General features: G+C 38.8%; 1 protein-coding gene across 2 annotated transcripts in view; it reads right to left on the bottom strand.

The window, feature by feature from the left end:
- Positions 1 to 26,750, bottom strand: part of Tusc3 (tumor suppressor candidate 3) — a 142,234-nt gene that overhangs the window by 31,344 nt on the left and 84,140 nt on the right. For both annotated transcript variants that reach the window (XM_051169527.1, XM_051169528.1), the window contains exon 6: positions 22,083 to 22,172. In XM_051169527.1, coding sequence (XP_051025484.1) covers positions 22,083 to 22,172 — 90 coding nt within the window. The remainder of the gene's footprint in view (positions 1 to 22,082; positions 22,173 to 26,750) is intronic.

The following is a 26,750-nucleotide window of genomic DNA, read 5'->3' as shown; positions in this document are numbered from 1 at the left end:
CCTATATTTTAATTGTTTCACCAATTTAATCCTGATGTTAAGGCCAAAACACATTTTACTAATTTTGGTAAAAATTCTGTTTGTCTCATGATATAGGGCATTTTTTTGTTTTGTTTTTAAGGTATTATACTCACTGCTTACACAAATAAATCTCAATTTCAGTCACAGCTGATTTTATGTCACAGTGATGAATGTATGGGTATTAAGCCTAGATTGCTACCAATTTTGGAGAAGAGATATCATTTATACAATGTGAGTTTAAATTCTTTGTTGCAGAAGATAGAAATAATGACTTAAAAATTGAAAAGGTGAGAAGCAACAGGCATTGAAGTAAGACAGAAAATAGGCTGATATGAATTCTAATTGTTCTGCAACTGTCTTGTTTTATGAATTTGGGGACATCACTTAATCCTGTTAATTCCCTGTAGATCTAGTATTTCAAGTAATTGAAGTAAAGATTTCTGATCTGAAATCCTACAGTGAAGTTTAAAGATGTACGGATTAAGGTGTGAGGCTGTAGATATAGCTCAGTGAGAAAAAGCACTTCAAGGCTGAAGAACCAAGTTCAAATCTCAGCATTCATACCTGTTAGCTAAAGGGTCTCGGATTCCGACTAAATGAGAGGCGCACACAGAAGATTCTCAGTAAGCTCACAGGGCATCTGGCCTGGTTTATGAGCAGGGAAGACAGCCTGTCTCAAACAAGGAGGAAAGGCAGAGGCCATATCTATATGCTGTGCTCTTGATAGTTCATAACTACATGTCCATATCCACACACATGAACAGTCATAAGTGTGTGCGCACACCCCCCCCCCCAATGTCCTTGTGTGCTAAGCTAAGCTTACTGAATGGACACAGGAAGGAGAGAGAGGGAGAGGGGAAGGGAGAGGGAGCGGAAAAAGAACAGGGAAAGAAGGAGAGAGGGAACACAAGTGAACACCAATAGGAAGGGGTGGGTGCAGAGAGAGCAATGGAGAAGGAAAGGGAAGCCAAAGAAAATCACTGGAACTGTCAAGTCTGCCCTGTGATGAACCAGTGGTGCAGCACAGTTAGCTAACTGCCAATGAGATTTAAAAACCTGTAAGGCTATACAGCTCTCTTTTTCTTTTGATGAAAGTGACACTTTTGAAAGCATTGAACTATTTCCCTAATCGCTTCTGTCTCACTTAAGATTAGAACTTCTAGTACTTCTGAGAGTTCACAAACCTTCCTCCAGTCATTCTTCTCAAAATATGTTCCACCACCTGCAAAATTTACTTCCCCAAGCAGGTCTGGCAAAAAATGAAAGCTTTCAACATGGCACACAGCCTGCGGTTTTTCAACTGCCATTGATGAGACAATTGATAATCAAATATCTGAATACAGGGTTGCTCCAAACTGTTATTTTCAGCACCATTAAAAAAGTAAACATAAATTAGTAACAACCCTGAAAATTCAAAATTCTATAACTCATTTGTACAAAGTACATGAAATTTGAAGAAATTCCCATTTAGTTAAGAAAAGGGTAATTAAAGGTATAGTTTCTTTCCAATTTCTTTCCGTAACATTACAGGCACTGATTTAGGCTCAACTCAAATCTTTAAAGTTCTATCTATACCAGTATCTCCTGCCGTAGGACCCCTGCTATTACTTCTAGAAGATAACCCTTGTCTACCAAGAGCAAGACTACATGGCCATAGCGTAGCCACTTCGGGACTACATGCAGGAGCCCAGCAGTTCACCACCACGCTGAGCTTCTAGATAAACACCTCTGGCAAGACCTCAGGGATGCTGCTCTGAGGAACTGCCCTCGGCTTCAGGAGTAGGGGAAGGACGTGTTTCTCCCGGATGGAAGTTATTACCTAGAACCAAGGACTCTCTTAGTAGAGAGTTCTAAAACTTACCTGTGGATTTGCGGATAGCATTTCCTAGTCTAGTTTTAAAGCCACTGGGTCTTTAAAAGATGATTCTTTCCTGTGATGGCTTCCTGTTTTAGGATGCAGGTCTCTCTTGTCACTCACACAAAACCAATGTCCACACTTCCCCATTCACATTCAGAGTGCACACAGGAAGCAACACAAGCCCCCCGACCCCGGTCTCTTACGTTATTAAAGAACAGCTTGTGTTTCATTCCTCAGCAGTTTCAACTCCTCTCACAGGGTTACTTCAACTCTCCCTAGTAATGGTGAAACCAAGCAAGCCTTGAGTTTACAGTTTCAAGCAGCCACTAGAAAAGATGGAAACGTCAACTCTGGTTGATGTTCGGTATTGCTTGCTGAAATTCCTTGGTAATGAGAGCCTGGTCCTCCAAAATAGATGGCATTTCTACCGCTTCCTCTTTAAAATACACCTAAACAACAGTTTTCAACTCAATGTCTGTAAGCATTGACAGCCATACTGACCCACTGAAACAAAAACAAAGCAGTAACCAGGTTAGTGAGGCACTGTATAACAGGAGGAACCAGAACCAGGTTGCCCAGGAGTCTAGGAGGACAATCCAGTTCAAATATTTGCTTAGCTGGTATCACAGAATCTATTCTGTGAAATTACAGAGAAAAGAAATAAAACTTAAAAGCACTACAAGGGGTTGTAACAAATAGTTCTCACTTTAATATATCTACAGATACAACACACACACACACACACACACACACACACACACACACACACACACACATCTAAGATTGCACTGATGAGAAAGTAAGTTCCCTACCATCTCAATATAAGAGGTAGCTCACCAGCTACTGTTTAATTAAAAAAAAAGTATTTCTTAAATAAAAGTTTGATTTTCATAATGCCTAGATTCCCTACCATTTATAAGATGTCTATTAAATGTAGCAGATAGGCAGCTCAATCTCCATAGGGATCCCCTAGTAAGGGGAAGATGCGCTGTCCCTGACATGGACTCTGCTGCCTGGTCTTTGATCACTTTTCCCTGGTGGGCTGACCTATCAGAGCACAGAGGATGCAGGCAGTCCTGATGAGATTTGGTAGGCTGGGGTCAGCTAATAGGAGAGGAGGGCTCCCCCTCTCTTGAGGACTAGGGGAGGAGTATGGGGAGGGAAGAGGGAGAATCCGGGAGGAGGGAAAGGAGGGGACTACAATTGGGATGTAAAGTAAGAAAAATTTTAAAAATAAATTAAAATTTAAGAAGATCCTGAAGAATAAATTCAAAGCATAGAAAGGTCAGTCCTATGTGCCCATGAAAACCATCTGTTTCTGCACTTACACCACTAGCCCATAGGGAATGGTTCTTCTCATCATAGTGCCATTATTGTGAAAACATCTGTAACAACCTGAAACCCAGCAACAACCTCTTGAATTATCGCTGAGAACTGAGAACATCTCTCTCAACATGACCTCGTAGTCTGTTCAAGGAAATCTGTCTGATAACGAATATAAGCTAAAGAAATAGCAATAGTGCTTGCTTCAGGAAACCTGTACAAATCAATTTATCATAGAGGACAGTCCACACACCTGGGTCGACAGCTTACTTTAGGAGTTGTGCCTCACAGTATCCAGGAAACAAACTAGTGTGTCATAATCATTCCCATATCCGTAGAAGCTGCCTGCCTTGCAAAGCCCATTTTATACTCTTTAAGGGCAGCCCCGATACTGTGGAAGATTCCACATGTACTTCTTTGTGAAGCAGGACTATGCTCTTCTTCCTCAGGAAGTTCACAATCAGGTTGTCTGCTGACAGGTAGGGAATTCAACACTGGTATGTTCCTACATACTTAACTACATGATAATAAATGCTTCCTATAGAATATGCAGTTTTACGTAAAAGAATCTAAGTAATAGTCTAACTTACTTTTCATAAAAATGGTATACTTAAACAGAATTATATTTTATATGTAACATAGTATGTGACTTGTAGGTCAAATTACCTGTTCTTTAAGACTCTCATATTTATGTCACACAATCTCATTCCTCACTAGAAACCATATGCTCCTCCAGTTTAATTACTGGTTACCAGATTAAATTGTGAAATCATGGATCATCTTCAGCATATTATAAAACACCAAGTTTATTAAAATGCTCCTGACTCTAACTAGAAATCCCTGAGCTATAGTAAACCTCCCATGATGTATTACTTATGTCCCTCTTGTTCCTAGAGAGCATTCTTCTCCTAGTATTTTCAGGCAACATTTTGGTTTCTTCTAATTACTCACTATGTGCAAAGAAATTGTAGGGATCTGAGTGCATAACTAACTAAACTGGAAATGACAGAATGAGTCCCAGAGAAAGAATGGAATGGTGATATAATCTCACAGCAGAAGAGATACATTGCAAAAGACTGATGGTTACATTTTGAAAATATGACTTATTTAGTAAGTAATAAACTGCATATCTAATATCAGACGCAATATGTAGTTATTACATATTTTTAAAAGTTATCTTGACTGTTCTTTCTTTCACTGGAAGAGACTATATTATAATGTTGCCTAACATTCTGGGCTCCTGACAAGATTTGGTGTAGGACACAACCATTTTATTTATTGAAGAAAGTGTTCTTTTTGCAGTAATTGTTCCTTTTGGAGAAAAACTGAAGTTCCTTTGCACATTCAAAAAGCAGCTCTGCTGTTTCCTCTATTACACAGCTCATTACTGGAAACAGAGTTTACTTTGCATTCTGTACATTTCAACAGTGTTTATTTTAATTGTACATTCAGAGACTGAAATAAAGGAAACCAGTATTTTATTGACATGGTAAAGTATATATTAAGTATATTTTGATACAAAGATTCAGTTAAGTCTGAACTGAGTATCTTGGCTAAACACTAAACTTTTCAAAATGGATGAAGTTTTAAAATACAGTTACATAATTATACACCAAAAAAGACAAATGAATATGCAGGGTAAACGACTAACATTACAAAGATAGAAATAGTTCTGTAAATAATAATCTTCATTTTTTATGTAGCCAGTGTTCTATTAATGAGTAATGTGTAATGTTTGTAATGGCCTTACTTTCCCAGATTATTCCAAAAAGAATAAAGAAAGCAAAACTCAGGATAATTTATGAATGTACAGGTGAAAAACCATCATACTATGAACATAAGAAAGAATAACATATGAGATCTACCTAGCCTAGTTATTTTGGATGCACCTCCTTGGCACATTTTTTAACTCAATAATTCTGTGCAGCCTCTTGAGAAAAACTACAAAGATGAAGAATATTCTCACACTGTGATCAAGATAGTTTCACTTAATTACTGGACATGTTTATGTAAAAAGATATATGGTAAACAAAATAATTACAACAATCAAGAGAATGTCACTGATATAGATTATGCTCACTCGAGTAGAAAAATGACTTTCTCAAAAAAAATTTATGTATGACTTACGTCAGAAAAAGAGATCTTTGAGGAATGGAGAAAGGAGGAAGGCCACTGCAAAACCACTGTCCATAATGTAAGAAAATGTTACTTGTTCACTGTGAACAAGAATTAAACTAAATACAATATATTGGACTCACTCTTCTAGCTCTATCACACTCTGTATTCCTTATTTGAGCCTAAATGATTGGTAATGGTTTGATAATATTTGAAGGAGGAAAGGATGAGTGATGAAATGACAGAGGCCGATAGATCCAGTGATTCCTGAATTTGTTCAGTATGATTTATGCAAAGAAATGTGAAAATTTTCCAACATGTGCCTATTTCATTACCATCACAGCATTATTTCGAAATTCAAATCATTTATAAACTAAAACCTAAATTAGTCTATGGTTTAAGCAAATCTAGCTGCCTTCATAGCTACTTTTACAGGGGCAGCTAACAAGTATGCTTGTTTTGATTACGTGTAAAATATGACATGGGTTTAAGGTTTACAGATGTTCTTAGGTTATAAAAACACAAACTACTTTAAGGCAAATATTTAAAATTTAACCCAAAATTTTATTTTCATGTATATAGAAGTAACAGATAATATGAGTACTGAAGAGATAGGTTATGAGTGTTTATTTACCTCAGATTGCATTACTATCATGAAATGTCAACATGGTATTGTACTTGTAAGTATGCACAGAATAAGCTCAACCAGTGACATTTATAAGATCTTATATTTACATTTAAAAATATGCATTTAAAATGACTTTCCCAGATTTTATCTTATATCCTTATTAAAAGTTATATTTAATATAATTATTCAATAATTATAATAAGTGGAAATAATCTCTGGTTTTTAAAGACAACTGGATTATATTTAGCACATTATTTTTTCAAAACCATGAACTAATTTTCTATAATTGGAAAATGGAAACAGTGTGATAAAGTTAATGTGTAACTTTGTGGGAACTTTCTTTTCTCATTTGATTTTTAGGTTAAAATAAAATTAATTCTGGTCTTTCAGAGAATATTTCGTTGTACTAACATTTGATATATAGCATTATATCATTTGTAGTTTTAAAACATGTGTGTGGATTTATTTTCAAGGTTCATTCCCTTAATTGAGAGAGAGAGAGAGAATATGAATGTGTGTGTGTGTGTTTGTGTGTGTGTGTGTGTGTGTGTGTGTGTACATGCACGTATGTGTAGGGGTCACAGGACAACTTGCAGGTATTGGTTTTCTTCTAGTATATGTGTTCATGTGTTCCTGGGAACAATACTCAGATCTGAAGGCCTGACTGACTGTAAGTCGCTTTAGCCATCTTTCCATCTGTGTAGGTTTTAATTAGTAAACTCTTATTTTCCCACTAACCTAAAGGTCTGCACTGTCTATGTGAATTACTTTTTGCAATGTAAAACATCTGTCTGTCTGTAAGTTATTAAATGTCTGTCATGTGGTATGCCTTCTTAGGAGGTAAGAGTTATTAATCACATGGTCTCTCATAATGACTTGTGAATGTGGTACCCAGAAATCCTTGAAAGGAAGCAGTTCACACTACTAACAAATTTGACAGGACAGACAGTTTAAGCTGAGAATACATACAGTTAAGGGTGATAATGAAAGTAAATAATAGGTGGATAGACAGGGAAAATCACAGAGATAGTAGGAGAGGCAGGCAAACTTGCCAAAGCCAGCCAGGCAGGCAACACCATCAAAAGTAAGGGAGAATATAGGGAGATGCGAGGAAAAGAACAGATAGCTACAGTGTCACTTTACTATACAAGCACACGCCCTTTCCTCTATATCCAATAGTACTGGAGAACATTTTCAAAGAATTCTAACAGCATAGTAAGAATCAAGATTCTATAAGTAAGATTTTTCAGAGACACTATACAATTTCCTTTCTAGTTTATAGGTCCCACAATGGATCTCTACCAAACACTGCACCTGATAATTAATGCACTCTCAAGAAATGGTCATTGCACTGAAAAATATAGGGATGAATCAACCAGAGGGCAGAAACCCTAATAGTTATTGTCTGTCATCTTTTGTATACTAATTATATTTAGTTTTCAGGCTTTCATAGTTTTTTTCTTTTAGTGTCAAGATAAGGTAAACATTATTGTAGTTGGTGCTGAACAGCATTTGTAAATATTCCTACACAAAATATCACATGAACAGTTTAATCACATACAATTTCCAACTTACGACTGGAGATGAGATTACACAACCATGAGTAAAATCTGAGGCATGAAAGTGATGCATATAGAAATGTGAGAGTGTCACGCGTCATTAAATGTTGACTGCAGACTCACTCCACAGCAGCATCCCTTTACCACTAATGCTTCTGCATGTGCAGACATGTGGGCACAAGACTCAGAATATTCAGAACTCACCTGCAAAGTAGCGACAAGCTCTGGATTATACACAACCAACAAGCAGTAATCCCAGGCAACAACTGCCATCTAAATCTTAAATGGAATGGTGCTTTGTTTCCAGTGGGAGTAAGAACCTAAGTACAGTCTTTATTTCAGCTATGCATTTTCTTTAAGATGAATGTTTCTCAGCCGCAATCTTTTCTCCCGTGTAACCAGGAGTTGTATACTTTCCCTTTAGCTATACAGTAATGATTGCTTCTGTGTTGACTTTCGTGCTGTTAAGTAGATCATTAGTACTTGCCCTGTGCACTTACACAGCATCTTAATAGTGACAAACAAACCCAAATCAGCACTGCCCTCTCCTCCTGCACTATTATGTCTCTCACATTCCTCATACCCATTAACATTGAAATAGAACTTTATTAGTATTTTCAGTTTCCTTTAAGTGTAAGTTGTTTCCAATATGTAATATAATCCAAAACACTACATTAAAGATAGAATTTATATATATAAAGCATTGCAAATAAAATTAAAGCCTCAAAATGTGATTTTATTTTTACTAAGCCTGTTTTGTCCAGTCTGTTTAGTCTAGTTAGAAACTTACATGATTTTTCCATTAATTAATTTATTTAATCACTCTAATGCCTGATCCCAGAACCCTCCCTTCTCTCCTCCAAGTGCACCCCTCAGATCCCCTTCCTCCCATCCTCCATTCCTTTCTCCTCAGTGAAGGGGAGGCCCTCCTTGGGTAGAAAGCCACTCTAGTAATCAAGTCTCAGCAGGACTAAGCTTATCTTCTCCCACTGAGGCCAGACAAGACAGCCCAGCTAGGGAGAGTTGATCCAAAGGCAGGCAACACAGTCAGAGACAGACCCCAACTCCAGTTGTTAGTGGGCCAACATAAAAAACAAACTGCACATCTGCTACATATCTGTTGGGGGTCTATGTCCAGCCCATGCGTGATGGTCTTTGGTTGGTTGGTCAGTCTCTTTGAGCCCCCAAAGGCCTAGGTTAGGAAACTTATATGATAAAGAAAGAATAAGAAGTTTAGAGCTGATACGTGATCCCTCAATTCATGTATTTTCTTTACATTGCATACTGTAATAGTATTAATATATGTGTGTTCTCAGTGGAAAAAAAAAGCCACTCCACACATTTAGAGTTTAAAAAAGAAAAACACCCTAATAATAGCACTTGACAAGTTCTGGCTAATGTACAAAAAAGAACCAACTTTAAAGAGATAATTTTTCCAGGCAGCATATGTGGGCTTACACATTCCACATAAGCTATCATCAATAAATCTCTTTCAGGTCCAGGCCCCAGGTTATACTTTGAACAACCGAAACAGTGATAGAGACTGCAACTCTAGCCATATGGGAGATGGTCTTGTCAGAATGACTTCTGAAGTACACCAGTATTGTTCTTTTTGAATAGTTATTACCCAGGGTCAGCTTACTCACCTGGCAAAATTATGCTTCTCCTGAAACAAACTTAATGGCAGACCTGACTTAAAGCTTACTGATGGTTGTTACAGCTGTGCCCTGCGTGAGCTGCCCATGTTCTTTGATATGGGGATGGGTCTAATGGCTGGTTATAAGTCAGAGCTGTCTCCTTTTTGTTACAGAATGGATGCCAACTCAAGGTCAATCCTGGTGCACATTTGCAGAAGTGGTTTCCTGGCAACCCTGCATTTCCACTATGGTGCAAACTCTTCCAACAAGCCTGGTCAGTATATTAATCATCTCTAGTCTTATCACCAGCAGATTCCTATAGCTAAATTCTACTTGGTGTAACTTAATGTTTCCTAGGCAAGTTTATTAGTAAATACTTGATAATGTGTGTACACACACACACACACACACACACACACACACATACACACACACACAACACACACACTCCATGAATGGCCCCAAATTATGTAGCTATTACCAGTTTTTACAAAAGTTTGCACTGGTGAGTGCAGGTAAATGGGAAGGGACAGATTAGAGGACTGGACTGCAAATGATACAAATTCTGAAAATCACAGAACAAATACAAATCCTACTGACAAAGTGTCAATGCCAAACTTCCATAAGGAAAGAAACCTTCCATCTATATAAAAACATTAAAATATGTAATAAAGGATTCCAAGATGGCGCCGACCAATAAGCCATGTATCTGATCTACTCTGAGGAGACCAGGGATATAAGTGGAGCAACAGATTGCTGGACTTTGAGAACTGTAGGTGAGTGGGGCCCCAAAGGCCACAGACCAAACAGGGGCCTACCCCCCTGGGACAAGCAACATCCCGGAGGTAATAAATGCACTCCCCAAATTCTGGAATGGAATCCACATGCAAACTGCAGCCTGTATATAAAGCACAGACTCGCTGTTTGGGGAGGGGATTTTCCGGAGTCCCCAGCCAGAGGAGTCTCAGTGAATCTGCCCTAGGATTCCTCCTTCCACACCACCCCAAACTGTGGAGGTCACCCGCCTAGGCCGAGTGGAAACACAGGCGGCGGGACCCAACAGAGACAGCTAAAGTGGGACTGCAGCTCGCTGGCCATCCGGGGCCCAACCTAACACTGATCACAGCGGACTGAGCCTGCAAACAGCAGCAGTGAGAAATCAGCTTGGACTGCTTCCACAGACCTATCGGGAGACGTGGGTCTTGCCTAGAGTGATAGCTGAGCATCATAGCCCGGCGGGCAACCCTACTGTTCCTACCCAGCCGCAAGGCACTGGCCCTGCACTTCCCGAACGAGAGAGCCTAGCTGGGGATCCTGGCCCGAGCAAGGCAGGCAATCTCACGTTATCGGGAGATGAGACATGGGTGGGTCGTGTTTGCAGTGTCTAATTGCTGACCTAGAGTGTTAGTGGAGCATCATAGCCCGGCAGGAAGACCTGGTCCCGTAGGCGACCTCCAAAGCTCTGCAGCCCTATTGGTCCCAGCCGCCCAGCTGCCAGGCACTGGCCCTGCATTCCCCGAACAAAAGAGCCTAGCTAGGGCTCTTGGCCCAAGCGAGGCAGGCACTCTCACGTTCTCAGGAGATGAAACGTGGGTCTTGCTTGCAGTGTCTAATTGCTGACCAAGAGCGACCTTGGTCCCTCCAGGTATATAGTTCTGGGAGAGGTTGGACACCTCTACAGGGTATAGAGACAGAGCTAAAACACAGCTACACCCCCAGAAGATCTGATCTACCTGAGGTCTTGACTACAAAGCCACAGGAAGGACAGGCAGCAGGGATCAACCTACACAACCAGAACGTTTGTGTGCGGACCTTATTCTAGGTCCCAAAACTGCTGATCTGAATTACAGCAGTAAAGTCCAAACAGATATCTACTTTAGCTGACTCAGCCTGGAGCCCACGGTGCAGAGGAAAATCACCAGGAGTGAAACCAGATCACATATCTGTTCCACAGAAATACTCCCTGATCCCCACAGGCAAGAGCACCTGAACTATAATCAGTCATCAATTAACCACTCTCAACCAGCGAAGGTCACTACAAAATACCTTCCAACATCTGAGCCATCAAAATGACAAGAGGACAGCGAAAGAACGCTAACAAAAACCAAAACAGTTTGGCATCTCCGGATCCCAACATTCCCAATGAAAACAACCTGGAGAACCTAACAGCAATGGATAGTCAAGAAAATGACCTCAAGTCCTTAGTAAAGAAGATGATAATGGAAGAAACAAATAAAATCTGTAAACAAATGCAGGAGGAGGCAAACAAGAGGGCTGAAGAGTTAAAAGAGTCATATAAAGGGGCACTTGAAGAATTTCAGAAAAATATAAATAACCAGATGAAGGAAATCATTAAAATAGTCCAAGACATGAAGATAAAAATGGAAGCTATGATACAGGAACACACAGAAGAAAAATGTGATCAAGAGGCATCAAAGAAGAAAGCAAGCATCTCAGAGGTGGCCTTATCTAACAGATTGCAAGAAATGGAAGAACGAATATCGGGACTTGAAGATACAATCGCAGAACTGGAAACAACCATCCAGGGAAACGCTAAATCTGAAAAGTTCCTGACACAGAGCATTCAAGAGATAAAAGACAACATGAAAAGACGAAACTTGAGAATAATAGGGATAGAGGAAAGAGAAGATAACCGACTCCACAGCCCAGAAAATAACTTTAATAGAATAATAGAAGAAAATTTCCCCAATTTGAAGAAGGAGATGCATACGAGCATACAAGAGGCCTACAGAACACCAAATAGAATAGACCTGAAAAGAAAATCTTCCCGCCACATAATAATAACAACACAAAATATACAGAACAAGGAAAAAATATTGAAAGCGGCAGGAGAAAAAGGCCGAGTAACATATGAAGGCAAACTTATCAGAATTACTCCTGACTTCTCAGCAGAGACCATGAAAGCCAGAAGGGCCTGGACAGAGGTGCTGCAAACCCTAAGAGAACACAGATACCAGGCAAGACTACTATATCCAGCAGAATTATCAATAACCATTGACGGAGAAGACAAGATATTCCATGACAAAAACAAATTCAAACAGTACCTAACCAAAAATCCAGCTTTACAGAAGTTACTAGAAGGAAAACTCCACCCCAACTGGTCAAACTACAACCAAAAGAACATAGGAAATAGGTAACTATACCATTGCAAAATCACAACCTCACAAAATCTCGACTGTTACAAATACCAAAAATGAAGAGACTTACCAATCACTGGTCATTAATATCTCTCAATGTCAATGGTCTCAATTCTCCAATAAAAAGACACAGACTAACGGAGTGGATGCATAAACATGACCCAACATTCTTCTGCATTCAAGAAACACACCTCAACCACAAGGACAGACATTGCCTCAGAGTAAAAGGTTGGGGAAAAGTATTCCAAGCAAATGGTCACAAGAAACAAGCTGGGGTAGCCATTCTCATATCTAATAAAATAGACTTTCAACCAAAATTAATCAAAAGAGATGAGGATGGACACTTCCTACTCGTCAAAGGTTAAAGTCAACCAAGAAGACATCACGATTTTGAACATCTATGCTCCAAATGCAAGGGCTCCCACATTTGTAAAAGAGTTATTAACAAAGCTTGCCCCACTCATCAATACCCACACATTAATAGTGGGAGAGTTCAACACCCCACTTTCACTCAAGGATAGGTCTTTGATTCAAAAACTAAGCCAGGAAATAACCTCATTAACCAATGTCGTGAATCAAATGGATCTAACAGATATCTACAGAACTTTCCACCCAAACGCTAAGGAGTATACCTTTTTCTCAGCACCCCATGGAACGTTTTCTAAAATTGATCACATAGTTGGTCACGAAGCAAACCTCAACAGATACAAGAAGATTGAAATAATACCTCGTATCTTATCAGATCACCATGGTCTAAGGCTGGATTCAACAACAACAGAAATAACAAAAAGCATACTAACACGTGGAAACTAAACAACTTTCTACTTAATGACACATGAGTTACGGAAGAAATAAGGGAAGAAATAAAAGAGTTCCTGAAATTCAATGAAAACAATGGAACAACATACCCAAATTTGTGGGACACATTGAAAGCAGTGCTAAGAGGAAAATTCATATCAGTAAGTGCCTTTAAAAAGAAAATAGAATCATCCCACATAAACAACTTAACAACGCATCTGGAAGCTCTAGAAAAAAAAGAAGCAGAAATACCCAAGAGGAGTAGACGCCTAGAAATAATCAAACTCAGGGCTGAAATCAATAAATTAGAAACAAAGAGAACAATCCAAAGCATCAACAAAACCAAGAGCTGGTTCTTTGAGAAAATTAACAAGATAGACAAACCGTTAGCCAATCTAACTAAAAGACAGAGAAACACTATCCAAATTAACAAAACCAGAAATGAAAAGGGAGACATAACAACACACACTGAAGAAATACAAAGAATCGTAAGAACTTACTTTAAAGGCATTCATGCCACAAAAATCGGAAATTTAAGGGAAACGGACAAATTCCTCAACCGATTCCAATGCCAAAATTGAACCAAACCAGATAAACAAATTAAATAGCCCTATTTCGCCTATAGAAGTAGAAACAACCATTGATAGTCCCCCAACCAAAAAAAGCCCAGGGCCAGATGGTTTCAGCGCAGAATTCTACCAGTCCTTCAAAGAGGAGCTAATACCAATACTATTCAAGCTATTCCAAAAGATAAAAATGGATGGAATATTACCAAATTCCTTCTATGAGGCTACAGTCACATTGATACCTAAACCTCACAAAGACCCAACAAAAAAGAGAATTTCAGACCAATTTCTCTTATGAACATTGATGCAAAATTACTCAACAAAATACTCGCAAAGCGAATACAATAGCATATGAAAGACATCATTCACCATGAACAGGTAGGATTCATTCCAGGCATGCAGGGATGGTTTAACATACGGAAATCCATCAATGTAATCCATCATATAAACAAACTGAAAGAGAAAAACCACATGATCATCTCTTTAGATGCAGAAAAAGCATTTGACAAAATCCAACACCCATTTATGTTTAAAGTTCTGGAGAGATCGGGAATACAAGGCACTTATCTAAACATAATAAAGGCTATATACACCAAACCAACAGCCAACATTAAATTAAATGGAGAGATACTCAAGGAAATCCCTCTAAAATCGGGAACCAGACAAGGCTGCCCTCTGTCCCCATATCTCTTCAATATAGTTCTTGAAGTTCTAGCCAGAACAATAAGACATCAAAAGGAGATCAAGGGGATCCAAATGGGAAAGGAAGAATTCAAATTATCCCTATTTGCAGATGATATGATAGTGTATATAAGTGACCCCCAAAACTCCACCAGAGATCTCCTAAAGCTGATAAACAACTTCAGCAAATTGGCAGGATACAATATAAACTCAAAAAAGTCAGTAGCTTTCCTGTATACAAATGACAAACAGGCAGAGAAAGAAATTAGGAAAACTACTCCCTTCACGATAGCCACAAAAAATATAAAATATCTAAGAGTAACTCTAACCAAGCAAGTGAAGGACTTATTCGAAAAAAAACTTCAAACCTCTGAAGAAAGAGATTGAAGATGAAATCAGAAGATGGAGAGATTTACCTTGTTCGTGGATCGGGAAAATTAACATGGTAAAAATGGCCATCTTACCAAAAGCAATTTACAGATTCAACGCAATCCCTATCAAAATACCTACAAATTATTTTGAAGATATTGAAAGATCAATTCTCAAATTCATATGGAGAAATAAAAAACCCAGAATAGCAAAAACAATCCTATACAATAAAAGATCCTCCAGAGGAATCTCCATACCTGATCTCAAGCTGTACTACAGAGCAACAGTAATTAAAACAGCATGGTACTGGCAAAGCAATAGGCTGGTGGATCAATGTAATCGAATTGAAGACCCAGAGATGAATCCACACACATTTGCTCACTTGATTTTTGACAAAGAAGCCAAATCTATTCAATAGAAAAATGATAGCATCTTCAACAAATGGTGCTGGTCTAACTGGACGTCTACATGTAGAAAAATGTAATTAGACCCTTATCTGTCACCATGCACAAATCTCAAGTCCAAGTGGATTAAAGACCTCAACTTAAAAACAGTTCCTCTAATTCGGTTAGAGGAAAAAGTGGGGAAGAGCCTGGGACACATAGGCACAGGAAACAACTTCCTGAACAGTACACCAACAGCCCAGCCCTTACTGTCAACAATTAATAAATGGGACCTCATAAGGCTGAGAAGCTTCTGTAAGGCAGGAGACACAGTCAGTAGAACAAAACGACAGCCTACAGACTGGGAAAAGATTTTCACCAACCCTTCATCTCACAACGGTTTAATATCCAAAATATATAAAGAACTCAAAAAATTAAACACCACAAAATCAAACAACCCAATTGCGCAATGGGGCTTGAAACTTAACAGAGAATTCTCAACAGAGGAATATCAAACGACCAAGAAACACTTAAAAAAATGCTCGTCCTCGTTAGCCATCAGAGAAATGCAAATCAAAACGACACTGAGATTCCATCTTACACCCATCAGAATGGCTAAGATCAAAAACTCAGATGACACCACATGTTGGCGAGGATGTGGAGAGAGAGGAACACTCCGTCATTGCTGGTGGGAATGCAAACTAGTACAACCACTTTGGAAAGCTATCTGGCACTGTCTCAGAAAACTGGGAATAGGGGCTTCCTCAAGACCCAGCTATCCCACTCCTTGGAATATACCCAGAAAATGCCCTACAGGGATATATGCTCAATCATGTTCATAGCTGCTTTATACATAATAGCCAGAACATGGAAACAGCCTAAGTGTCCCTCAGTAGAAGAATGGACTAAGAAACTGTGGTACATTTACACTATGGAATACTACTCAGCTATTAAAAACAAGGAATTCCCGAAATTTGTGGACAAATGGATTGATCTAGAAATTATCATAATGAGTGAGTTCACCCAGAAGCAAAAAGAGACAAACGGTATATACTCACTTATATCAAAACACTAGTCCAAGGGATACGTACCATGAAAAACTTTACTTACCAAGAAAGTGGGTCAGAGGAGAGGATATCCGATTGAGACTTTAGGCGAGAGTAGCATGGAAGAATAGGGAAATAGTAGGACCCACAGGGTCCTGGAAACCTACAAGAAGAACTTTATGACAGGCAGATCTGGATCCTGGGGTCCTCCTCAAACTAAGGCACCAGCCAAGGAGAATATAGGCATTAAACTTCGAACCCCTACCAAGACCTAGCCGAGGAACATGCTTTTCTCCACCATTGAGTGGAGAGTGAGATCTGACTCTCACACGAACCCTGGTGCCCCTTTTCTGACCATGTCCCCTGGACGGGGAGGCCTGAGGACACTCAGAGGAAGGATAGCAAGTTACCAAGAAGAGACTCGATATTCTAAGAGTATATATAGGGGGAGGAGGTCTCCTTCAATCACAGACATAGGAGAGGGGAGAAGGGGGGAACTGGGAGGGAGGGAAGAATGGGAGGAAACAGGGGAAGGGCTAACAATCGAGATGTAATATGAATAAATTAATAAATAAAAAATGTGTAATAAAAATAAAATGATCTCTAATAGACAGATCTCCAATGTATATACCTTAAAATTTTTCTCTACAGGATTACTTATATAATATGATAGTTTCCTTTACGAAATCATGATAGGTGAGATATTTTCAGTATCATTTTGCTAATTTTTTCAGAGCATAGTAACTTACAATCAACATGAAGATGTAATTATTTTTTCATATGTCATTCCCCTTTGTTTGAAATCTAAAAGAAGCAGGCTGGCATGTTACCGGAAACTGAAGCTGGCACTGGTTATGAAGGTACTGTGTGCGTCCTCGTCCTCAGAGCCTCACTGTACTCCATTACACTAGTCCCCAGACCCTGGACCTCTATTTGGTTGGAGTTTGTTTGACTGATGAAGTTCACCAGTGCCAAGAAAGTGCATTTTGATCAGTTCCCCCTGGCAGGGTGAGGGTGAGGGAGATGATGCAAGCAGCAGTCCTGATGAGACTTGATAGGCTGGGGTCAGCTGGTAGGGGAGCAGGGCTCCCTCTTCTCCTCTCTGAGGACTAGGGGAGAGGAATAGGGGGGAAGTTGGAGGAGGGTGGGACTGGGAAGAAATTAGGGAGGGGCTACCATTGGGATGTACAGTGAACAAATTTTTAAAAATAAATTTAAATTAATAAAAATGAAAGCAATGCTTTAGACAGAGGACAAGCATTCAACACATGACTGACAGGAGCAGTGCGTGTATAAATACCTCCTATTATATGAGAATTAGCACCTGCTCCACAATGGCTCCAAAGAGGGATGGCACTCAAAGAGGCACCAAGCTCCAGTGGCTCACTCAACTAATTGTCCTGGTATCCTCCCTTTGTAGACTCAGACTTGAGTAACAATTCTCCCATGTTTCCTTCAACTCCAATGTAAACTAGTCTCATTAAGCCCTGAACTACTAAAAATGCTTGCACAGGTGCTCCCTTTACCTACTTCCCCTCCCCAAGGGTTGTTTCCTGGGGGTCTCTAGATTATCTCGCTCCACTCATTCCATTATTGTCCCTAGACTGAGTCTTTTGCAGGCCTGGCCCTGCAGAGGGTCTAATGTCATCTGATCCAACCTTCCTTCACTGTGCCATGGCACTGCTGTTCAGCAGTCTATGCATCAGACTTTCTCTGACCTACAGGGGAGCTTTTCTCATCTAACAACCAGTGTGGAATGAGAAATGTTCCTAAATGTGGTTACAGTTTGTATTATGGGGCATTTAGCAGCAGGCTGGCCATAAGCTATCTGTCAGGACAGCTCCCACTGCAATTATAACAGCCACACATATACCCGAGCACTCTAAAATCCATGGTCGGCCACATGACTTGAGTTCTACAGTCCAGACATCCATTCACGAAATGCAGTCTGGCAGGACAGTGAAGTGTGATGTGGTATCTGCCCTTCACATGTGCTCACAGAGTTTCACAAATGAGAGGAATAATCCAGATAATTGTCACCAGATAATGTTTCAGATTCCAAAGTTATCAGGTGAGAACATTCAGTGTATGGGTCCAATGTCCATTAGTGGCTCTCCATGGAAAGGCTGTGCTGTTTATGCTGGGGATCAGAATCCTTCATCAGGCTGTAGTGTGCAGAGCAAGCTCACTTACTGCCCTGCCACTGATACAACAGGCAATAAAGGCATAAAGAATGGGAGCTATGATAAGACACATTGTATGGCATGTGAAGTCAAAATACTTTTATCAAATAACTGATGTGACTGTTGAAAAATACCAATTAAATTTTGAGAAGTTTGTGAGCACGAACTGAACAAAGCACCTATATATCCATTTCAGTAGATGTTTTTAGAAGTTTTAAATCTTCTGACAAATATGTCTGTCAGATATATTGGGCCAGAAGGCTGAAGATTATGCTCCAATATTATAGAGTTTTGGATGACTGTTAAGGCAGCAAACTGTCTCTGTCATTCTCTCATTTGGGAAGCTATTAACTGTACTCCCTGTATACTCGGGTATTTAGTTTTATTCCCTCCAAAGTCTGATGGGGTTGAAGACCGGATAGTTTAGTTGTTCAATTAAGCTTAGCTGTTTAGGCGTTCAGAAGTTTTTAGGTCTAGATAGATGTTTTAAGTGGATAATGATGAGATATGATAGATATTGGTTTACATTCAGAATTTTAGACTCACCAAGATAGGAAAGATGTTTTTCTTCAAGGCTGCCAAATATAGATAGCCAAAATACTATGAATGTAAAACACACACACACACACACATATGTATGTGTATATATTTATATATATATACATATATGTATATAATTCCTGATTGTTTCGTGGTTCTTACTGTAGGTAGTTTATTGTGTATATTTGTAATAATATAAATGTATATATAAAAGTATTTAATAAAAATTGTAAAAACCTAAATAAATTTAATCTCAATAAACTTCTTAGGATTTACTACTAAACTCATTTATAAAACTTTAATATTGAAGAACTGTACCAGGTATTATAAACCACACATTTTTAAACATTTTACTTAAAGTTTATATTTTTAAAAGGAAACTTATAGTATGGTATGCAAAGGAAAGGTTTATATCTTATAAATCTACACTGAGATTTATTCTTGCCAATGTAACACTTGGTGTGTTGTATGTCATATGGATTAAAACAGGCAGGCAAAAGCCGCCTGTTGACTTCCTACTGGTCCTCCACCGGCATGGGAACTGCTCTGTTGAGCACTAACACACAGATTAGTTTCGAACATCAATAGATAAAAATCTGGCAGCTGATGCACTGTGTGTCTGGTTTCAATTTACATGTAGGCATGGCCTCACTGCTCATGTACAAGCAGCTTTGTTGTATGTGCACTAATCTCTCATGCTGCAATGTCCTTATTATTCATTCTGCTGGTGGACCTTCAGTGGATGTTAGCATGCGCTACTGAGACTGGAGCTATCACTGTTGTAAATTCCATCTACTCTGCAAGTCATACACGTGTGTGTTGACGCTATGGCTTAAAAACACAGGATCCAGGAGTATGAGTGTGATCAGTATTGTTAGCTAATCTCAACCTTAAAGATACACAAAGCAGTTTACATCCCAGCAAGTGAAACTCTGAATGGTATCAATATTACTGACTTCAGTGAGTGGATGTTAGCACCTACTCATAGCTAATGGATACATATTGGACACCTCACTAACCCTGAATTCATTTTGTATGTTAAAGCCAAGAGAAGGACTTCTATAAAAAAGAGAAGTAGGGTGCTTCTCAGGCACCGTGGTTTTAGCAGTACAAGAGTAACTGATATACGAAGTCCCAAGAACAGGTCTTCTGTGGCTGTACTGACAACATGACTCATAGGCTTTTGGAGTACATATCAGTACAATGTGGAGAGCTGAAGATATTAAGAGTGAGGGAACCCATAATGCATTACAATCGCAACTAAATGGAAGACACTGGAAATTTTTACAAGACCAGAACGCTTCCAGAAATACAGACAGTACACTGTATTCCTGAAGCTCCAGATGAGAGCAAACATTCCATCAGGACCTGGACAAGAGGCTAGTGAGTTACATTTTGTCAATTAATCTGCCTATGAAATTTGAGTGAGGATAAATTTTAAAGTGATAGACTAAGGGTCTTACAGTGCTCAGGCTTTGGAATGGCTATTTAAAAACAAAACAGAACAAAACAAAAAGCTAGGAGCAAAAGGTGGAACAGAGAAAAGTAAAACATATGAAATTTGGTAGAAAGTTGTGTTTTTGACATCATGGGCAAAAAAGTACAGGAAAAATAATCTGTAATCTTTAAAGAGTAACATCAAAAAGGAGTAACTGAACTGCTTGCACCAGGGCAATAAGAAAAGTACATGAGGGCAAAACTCCTCCCACTGAAAAGGGCAGGGTATAAAACTGAAAATCCATTTAACAGACTTTCCTCCACAAAGGAAGAGCACCAGGCTACAAGCAACGGCGCTATACATCTGAGGCTGCCCAAGCTCACTGAAGCTCACGTGATGGCATGCAGGACAGACCTAATGCAGACTACTAGATTTCAGTGTGTCATATCCTCCCTTTGGAATGGAAGAACTTACTTTAACATTTATGGTTTTTTTTTTTTTTTTTTTTTTTTTCTTATTTGACTGGGGCACACAACTAAGAGATTTCCTTGAATCTCCATAGAAGCTTGGGATATCTAAAGAGTCTAGTAAGTTTTAAGGCACTGGGGACTCTTGAAAATGGATTAAGTGCATGCTGTATTTAGAGATGGTCATAGGCTTTGGATGCCAGGGATGTTTCCACAGATTCATGTTTTGAGCATTTGCTCTCCACTTAGTGGCATTCTCCTGAGAGGCTGTAAAATTTTACCATGTTCACTGGGAGAAATCAAGTTGCAGGGACCTTTTATAGGTCTAACTGTCCCAGCTCTGGGGCCACTTTCTCTGCTTCCTGGTCCACAACAGTGCAAGCAGCCTCTACCTCATGTTTCTGTTCCAACAGATTGAAACACCCTCAAGTTGTGAGCCAAAGTAAACCCTTCAGCCTTGAGATGTCTCTGCCTAGTGTTTTGGTTACAGTAACACCAGAGTAACTATTACCAGCTACATAATTCTTTACTTACAAGGTGGAGTAAGAGTGAGCACCTGTGTAAAATATTCCAAAGCTAGTCAAAAGAACAGGGTGGGTATGCAGTTATAACTGCAAGAAGTCTACTGACGTGAATGACATGTATCATTACATAACCCACTAAAAATCCTTCTGTTTTTCAAAAGAACAAAATAGAAAAAGAGAAAATAGCATAAAATTTCAAATATTTTTAATATTCAGAAATGTAATATGAAACTGTTAGGGGAGAAGTGGCTATCCTAATCTATTCCTATCAAAAGAAAGAGGATTCCAACAGGCCAAGTCACGTGAATCTGGGAGGCTATTCCTAATGTAAATTCCACTATCCATTTAATAATATGTAAGTGCCACAATTTTATCACCCCCACTTTTAGTTCCGTAGCAGTGGCTTCTTAACACTCTAATATAATGTTAGAATTCTTAATAATATCTAAATAAACTTCAGAAGGTTAAACCTACTAGGGACCCTACACACAACCTGTTCAATCTTTTCCTCATACTGCTGTCATATAACTTACAAACCTGCATGAATTCCGTAAGTGTGTGTGTGCTTTCTGTAGCAGGCACGAAAATTCTTAGGAAGTCAGTGCTGAAGTGGACCTTACACAATAGTACTGTTTATTATATGTTTATGCATGTATGGATAGATGGGACAGAATAAGTGAAAACATGTTGTTTTATGAAGAAAATATAATCTTACTAGAAGATAATCATAACTTCATTTATTTAAAGGGATAATGTTTATAGTATGGATGGATTTTAAATAAACTTACCACTTGTCCATTGTGTGGGTTCTTATGAGCATATGGAGGTCCACGGATATGATTCCACATCTGGCCAGACGTCATAGCAAAGACTATACACTGAAAACCAGGGTACAATATTTCAATACATAAGCCAGGGAACGCCAGAGTAATGCATTTTAAAAGTAATGCTCACCACTAAACTACCATTTAAAACGCATGTTTCAGCTCCCATAGTTTTAAAAAAAATCAGTTACTATAGGCTCCTGAGCAAATTACTTATTCTCTACGTATCTTTAACTCCACAACTACGAAACTAATTCTCCCCAAGAGATACAGTGATGGCTAAACATCACAACATTATGTTAAGCACCTGGCAGAATGACAATCTGACAGCTCTTTCCAACCTGGGCCAGTCAAAGGAACAGCCGAGACATGAGGCCGTGATAAAGAACACGATCGTCTCTGTATCTTCTAATCTTCATCTGCACACTACTCAGGACCATCCAAAGCTTCTGTGCTTGGGTTACCCTATTTGTATGTTCACTAGTAGTTAGCTGCGTCCAGCAAAGTGCCTCATTACAAAGCCAGAATATCTGTAGATACAGAGGAAGCTATAAAAAGATATACTCAAGGATTTAGCTCCTAAGGATTATCTTGATGCCTGTTGACTCTATATGGGGAACTATATTTGGAGAAGAAATCTTGATAATAACAAAGGATAATGAAAAGGTGCTAAGGAATGACAAGTCACAGATCAGTCTTGAGCTCTTTGAAATGTGAGGTCTACTGAAACATTACTTTTAAATATACCCCTAAAACAAAATGCCTGACAGAGGCCTTAATGGTACTCAGTACTCTTTAGGCCATGTAATTTGCCCAATTACTCTTCTTTTCTGACTGGTAACTAACTATATGTCTCAATGAGTGTTAACAAGAGCAATAAATAACAATCCAGATTTGTACAATTTTCTCTTTGTTTCTTTTTGTTGTTGTTCATTTGTTTTTTGTGTTTTGTTTTGTTTAAGAGGACACATAAAGAAAAGCAGGATGCTGTACACCTTTGGAGGATATAAAAACTGAGAGGACCACATTGTTTTATGTTTAATAACTGCTTGTGAACCAAAGCATTTCAAGAGAACATGGCAAACTAATTGAGTGAGCGTAATCTCACTCTACTCACCCTGTTGAAAATAACCAAAATTAACTTAGTCTTCTTAGAAGCCAGAACTGATGTGGGCATACTTGACAAAAACACTTTCTAACATCAAGTATTTATAAGACATTTGTACACAAATTTAAGACAGTATATTAGAATACCATGCCCACTATAAGCAGAGAACATATTTAACCATGTAAAAATCATAGTTTAGTACGGAATTATGTAGAAAAAGATATTTTATATTTAATTCACATATGAGTTTCACTGAATTTAGAGAGTATTGTAAGTTTAACATTTGAGCTCAAAGACATATTGTTTCAGGCAGAATGTATTTGAAAATCCCAGAAAGAGATATATGTAGCGAAAAAACAAATGTATAGTAAAATAGATGACCTTTGTTGCTTTATTAGATAGACAATGACATTAGCATTCTCTACGTTTGGGCCATGGCCTCCACATGGACTAAAGCTGCAATTGAAACTGCCATGATGTATGTACCTATTCTTTGGCTCCTTGTAGAGACTGCTTTGTAAATTCTATTTCCATTATAGCTAATGGAAAGACATGGTCAAGTTCAGACTTCAGAAGGATACACTACTTACAGTATGGAGAAAAGTTTAGAGAAATTAGTTAGAAAAGCAAGATTACAGTGGCCTAGCTCAGGGTATTGAGAAGAACTGAGAGAAGGACAAGTATGTAAGAGGAGGAACCAATGGGCCTTGATGGTTGATTGGCCTGACAGAAACAGACCCAAACTAAAACTAAGAACCCAGGTATTGGGGCTAGAGAGATGGCTCAGTGGTTAAGAGTACTAGTTCCTCTTCTAGAGGAACCTGGGTTCGATTCCCAGGACATACATGGCAGTGCACAACTCTCTACAACTTCAGTTCCAGGGGATCTGACACCCTCACACTATGCACATAAAATAAAAATTAAAACAAAAACCACTCAGGTTTAAAAAATAAATAGAACAAGTACTAGTTTCTTCTTTATCTTTTAGGCCGGTTCTCACAGTCAATGTATAGGTCTGTTTGCCCTGGAAATAACTATATGGTTCAGTTTGGCTTGCAACTTGTGACGCCACTGTCTATATATTTCTGTAGATGCCATGCATGGCTAGGTTACTGGTTTCTGACTTGGGCAATGGACTAATTTGAGGACCTACTCAGAGGTATTCAGAATGAGGTTGAGGCATGCAAGAGTAAAAATGGAGGTGGACAACCTGGAATTCAGTTTAAAGGAGTAACCATGATATGCTTTGAAATACTAATATCTGGAGCTGAAGCAATGGCTATGGGTAAAATTAAATGTTGCTCTTATCGAGTATCTGGGCTCAGTTCCTAGCACCCAGCTGGTAGCTCACAAAACACCTATAATTGCAGATCGAGGGGACCTGGGGCCCTCTTCAGGCCTCCAAGGGTAGCACCAGGCACACACATGGTGCATAAATACAGAAGCAGACTAACACATACATATAAAATCAAATCTTTTAAAAATTCTCTTCTCAAAGGTACTACATATATCATATAATGATAGAAGTAAAGGAAAAGCTACCAGATATGAACACATCATTACTATAGTATGGGAAGATATTAAATTACCCATAAATACTAGGTAGAGTGAGATTAAAACAAAGCCAAAGAACATCAGAAAATGAGCTAGAAATACTAGTTGTCCCAGAAATTGGAACCCAGAGTTCTGACGTAGTTGCAAAATTAACAGTAGGCAAACACTCTACTATGAAAAATGAAGCCATAGTGGCCCACAAACATTATAGCCATGGGGAGGTCCAATATACAATAACCTGACAAGCGTCAGCTTGAGGGAGGAAGTTATTTACCTGGGAAATGTATGTCGTCCCCTCCCAGGCCCAGGAAACATCACAGGAGAGGGGTCAGAAAGAATACAAAGGCTAAAGGAGAGTAAGAAGTGCAGTCTTCCAGATATGCAATGCTGGTGTGCCAATGACATGGACAGTGCAGTTACATGCACAAGACCTATAGACACGGGGCCAATCAACATTTCATCATACAATTTTAGAAAAGAAAATATTATTATATTCCATACAGCTGCACTGTATGTTTAGTATAATTCTGCTAAACAGAATTAGTTACAAAAGGGAAGATTTTACTGTGACACTGAAAGAACAGAGAACAGCTGGAATACTATTATTGCATAAGTGAGAAGGGAAACAAGCTAGCACATGAGCGAGGAGTGTTAGCCTTAGATAGGACTAAACTCTGATTAGTGACCACAGTAGACCAAAACACAGGAGGTTCACCTATAAAACATGCAAGGTAATCTGGGAATCTACATCAGATAGAAACAAATCTTCATTTGCAACCATAACAAAAACAATCAACATCAGCTGTGCACATAAGATCCCCATCAACCAATCTCCCGGCATGTGAATTCCTAAGACTTCCATGTTACAGATGTTAGTCAACATATGAAAATCTTGGTTATATTCAGAATTACTCCTAAATTATGATGATACCAACACAGTAATTAGGTCTGTAACATTAATGTAGCAACAGCTATAAATACAAACACATTTTGCTAGGACTCAAGAGAAAATGACCGCATTTTCTTAAACATATGTATTAAATTTAAGCAACAACATAACCTATGCTAGATAACATAAAATTTGCAAATTTACTTTAGTTAATTATTTACTCAGGAGTCCAGAGTTGGAGCAATCTACATAGAGGAAGCCTTGAGGAAAGGATGTTCTGCTGCACCATCTGAAGTAGTAACAGACACACAGAAACCAAGACTCACAAAGTTGTGGCAATTTTCACAAGATACAAGAAAATCCTGAATTAACACTATCTTCTAAAATGCAAGACATGCCAAGTTGACGCCAGCCACCCTTTAAGTGTGACACATTTCTTTCTTTGGTCTTAACCACTGAAATGTCACAATTTCAGTATACTCCTTAATCTGGTTATCTCAAGTTTGCCATTCATATAACTCCAACTTTTTATTAAATATTACATTCAGAAAATGTTAGATTCATGAGGATACATCTATGAACCATCATAAAACTAGTGAATGTCCTCTTGTACATTAGAAAAATATAGAACACGAACCATCATAAGACCAGAGCCTTCTGTGTCAGTCCCTGACAACTGCCAAGACATTTCCAAAGGGAGGACATTTCTTGAAAACACTGCAGTAAACATCAGGGCAGACCCTCCTTCACAGATGCCATGAAGCTGTACTAAATGCATACATGCGAAACATCCTCTTCAACACCTGGGGTTCTATTTGTACCTCTGTGTATCCTGGTAGTGTTATGTAACAATTAAGTTTTACAGTGCATTAGCGATTATGGAAGTTGAACGCATTTTCATATGTTTAATGAAATCTGGACATCAGGGGACAGTGAGTGCCCAGGGTTTTGTCTTCTTTTAGTATTTGGTTATGTGCCTTACTGTTATTGTCTTGATGGAATCCTTTATACTTGTGGATCCAGGTACTTTGTTAAATATACAGAGAGCACTAAGACTTAGCAAGTGGCTTTCCTTTCATTT

This window comes from Acomys russatus, chromosome 27 (genome assembly GCF_903995435.1).
Source record: "Acomys russatus chromosome 27, mAcoRus1.1, whole genome shotgun sequence".
Classification (NCBI taxonomy): domain Eukaryota; kingdom Metazoa; phylum Chordata; class Mammalia; order Rodentia; family Muridae; genus Acomys; species Acomys russatus.
This window is presented reverse-complemented; position numbering and strand designations above follow the sequence as displayed.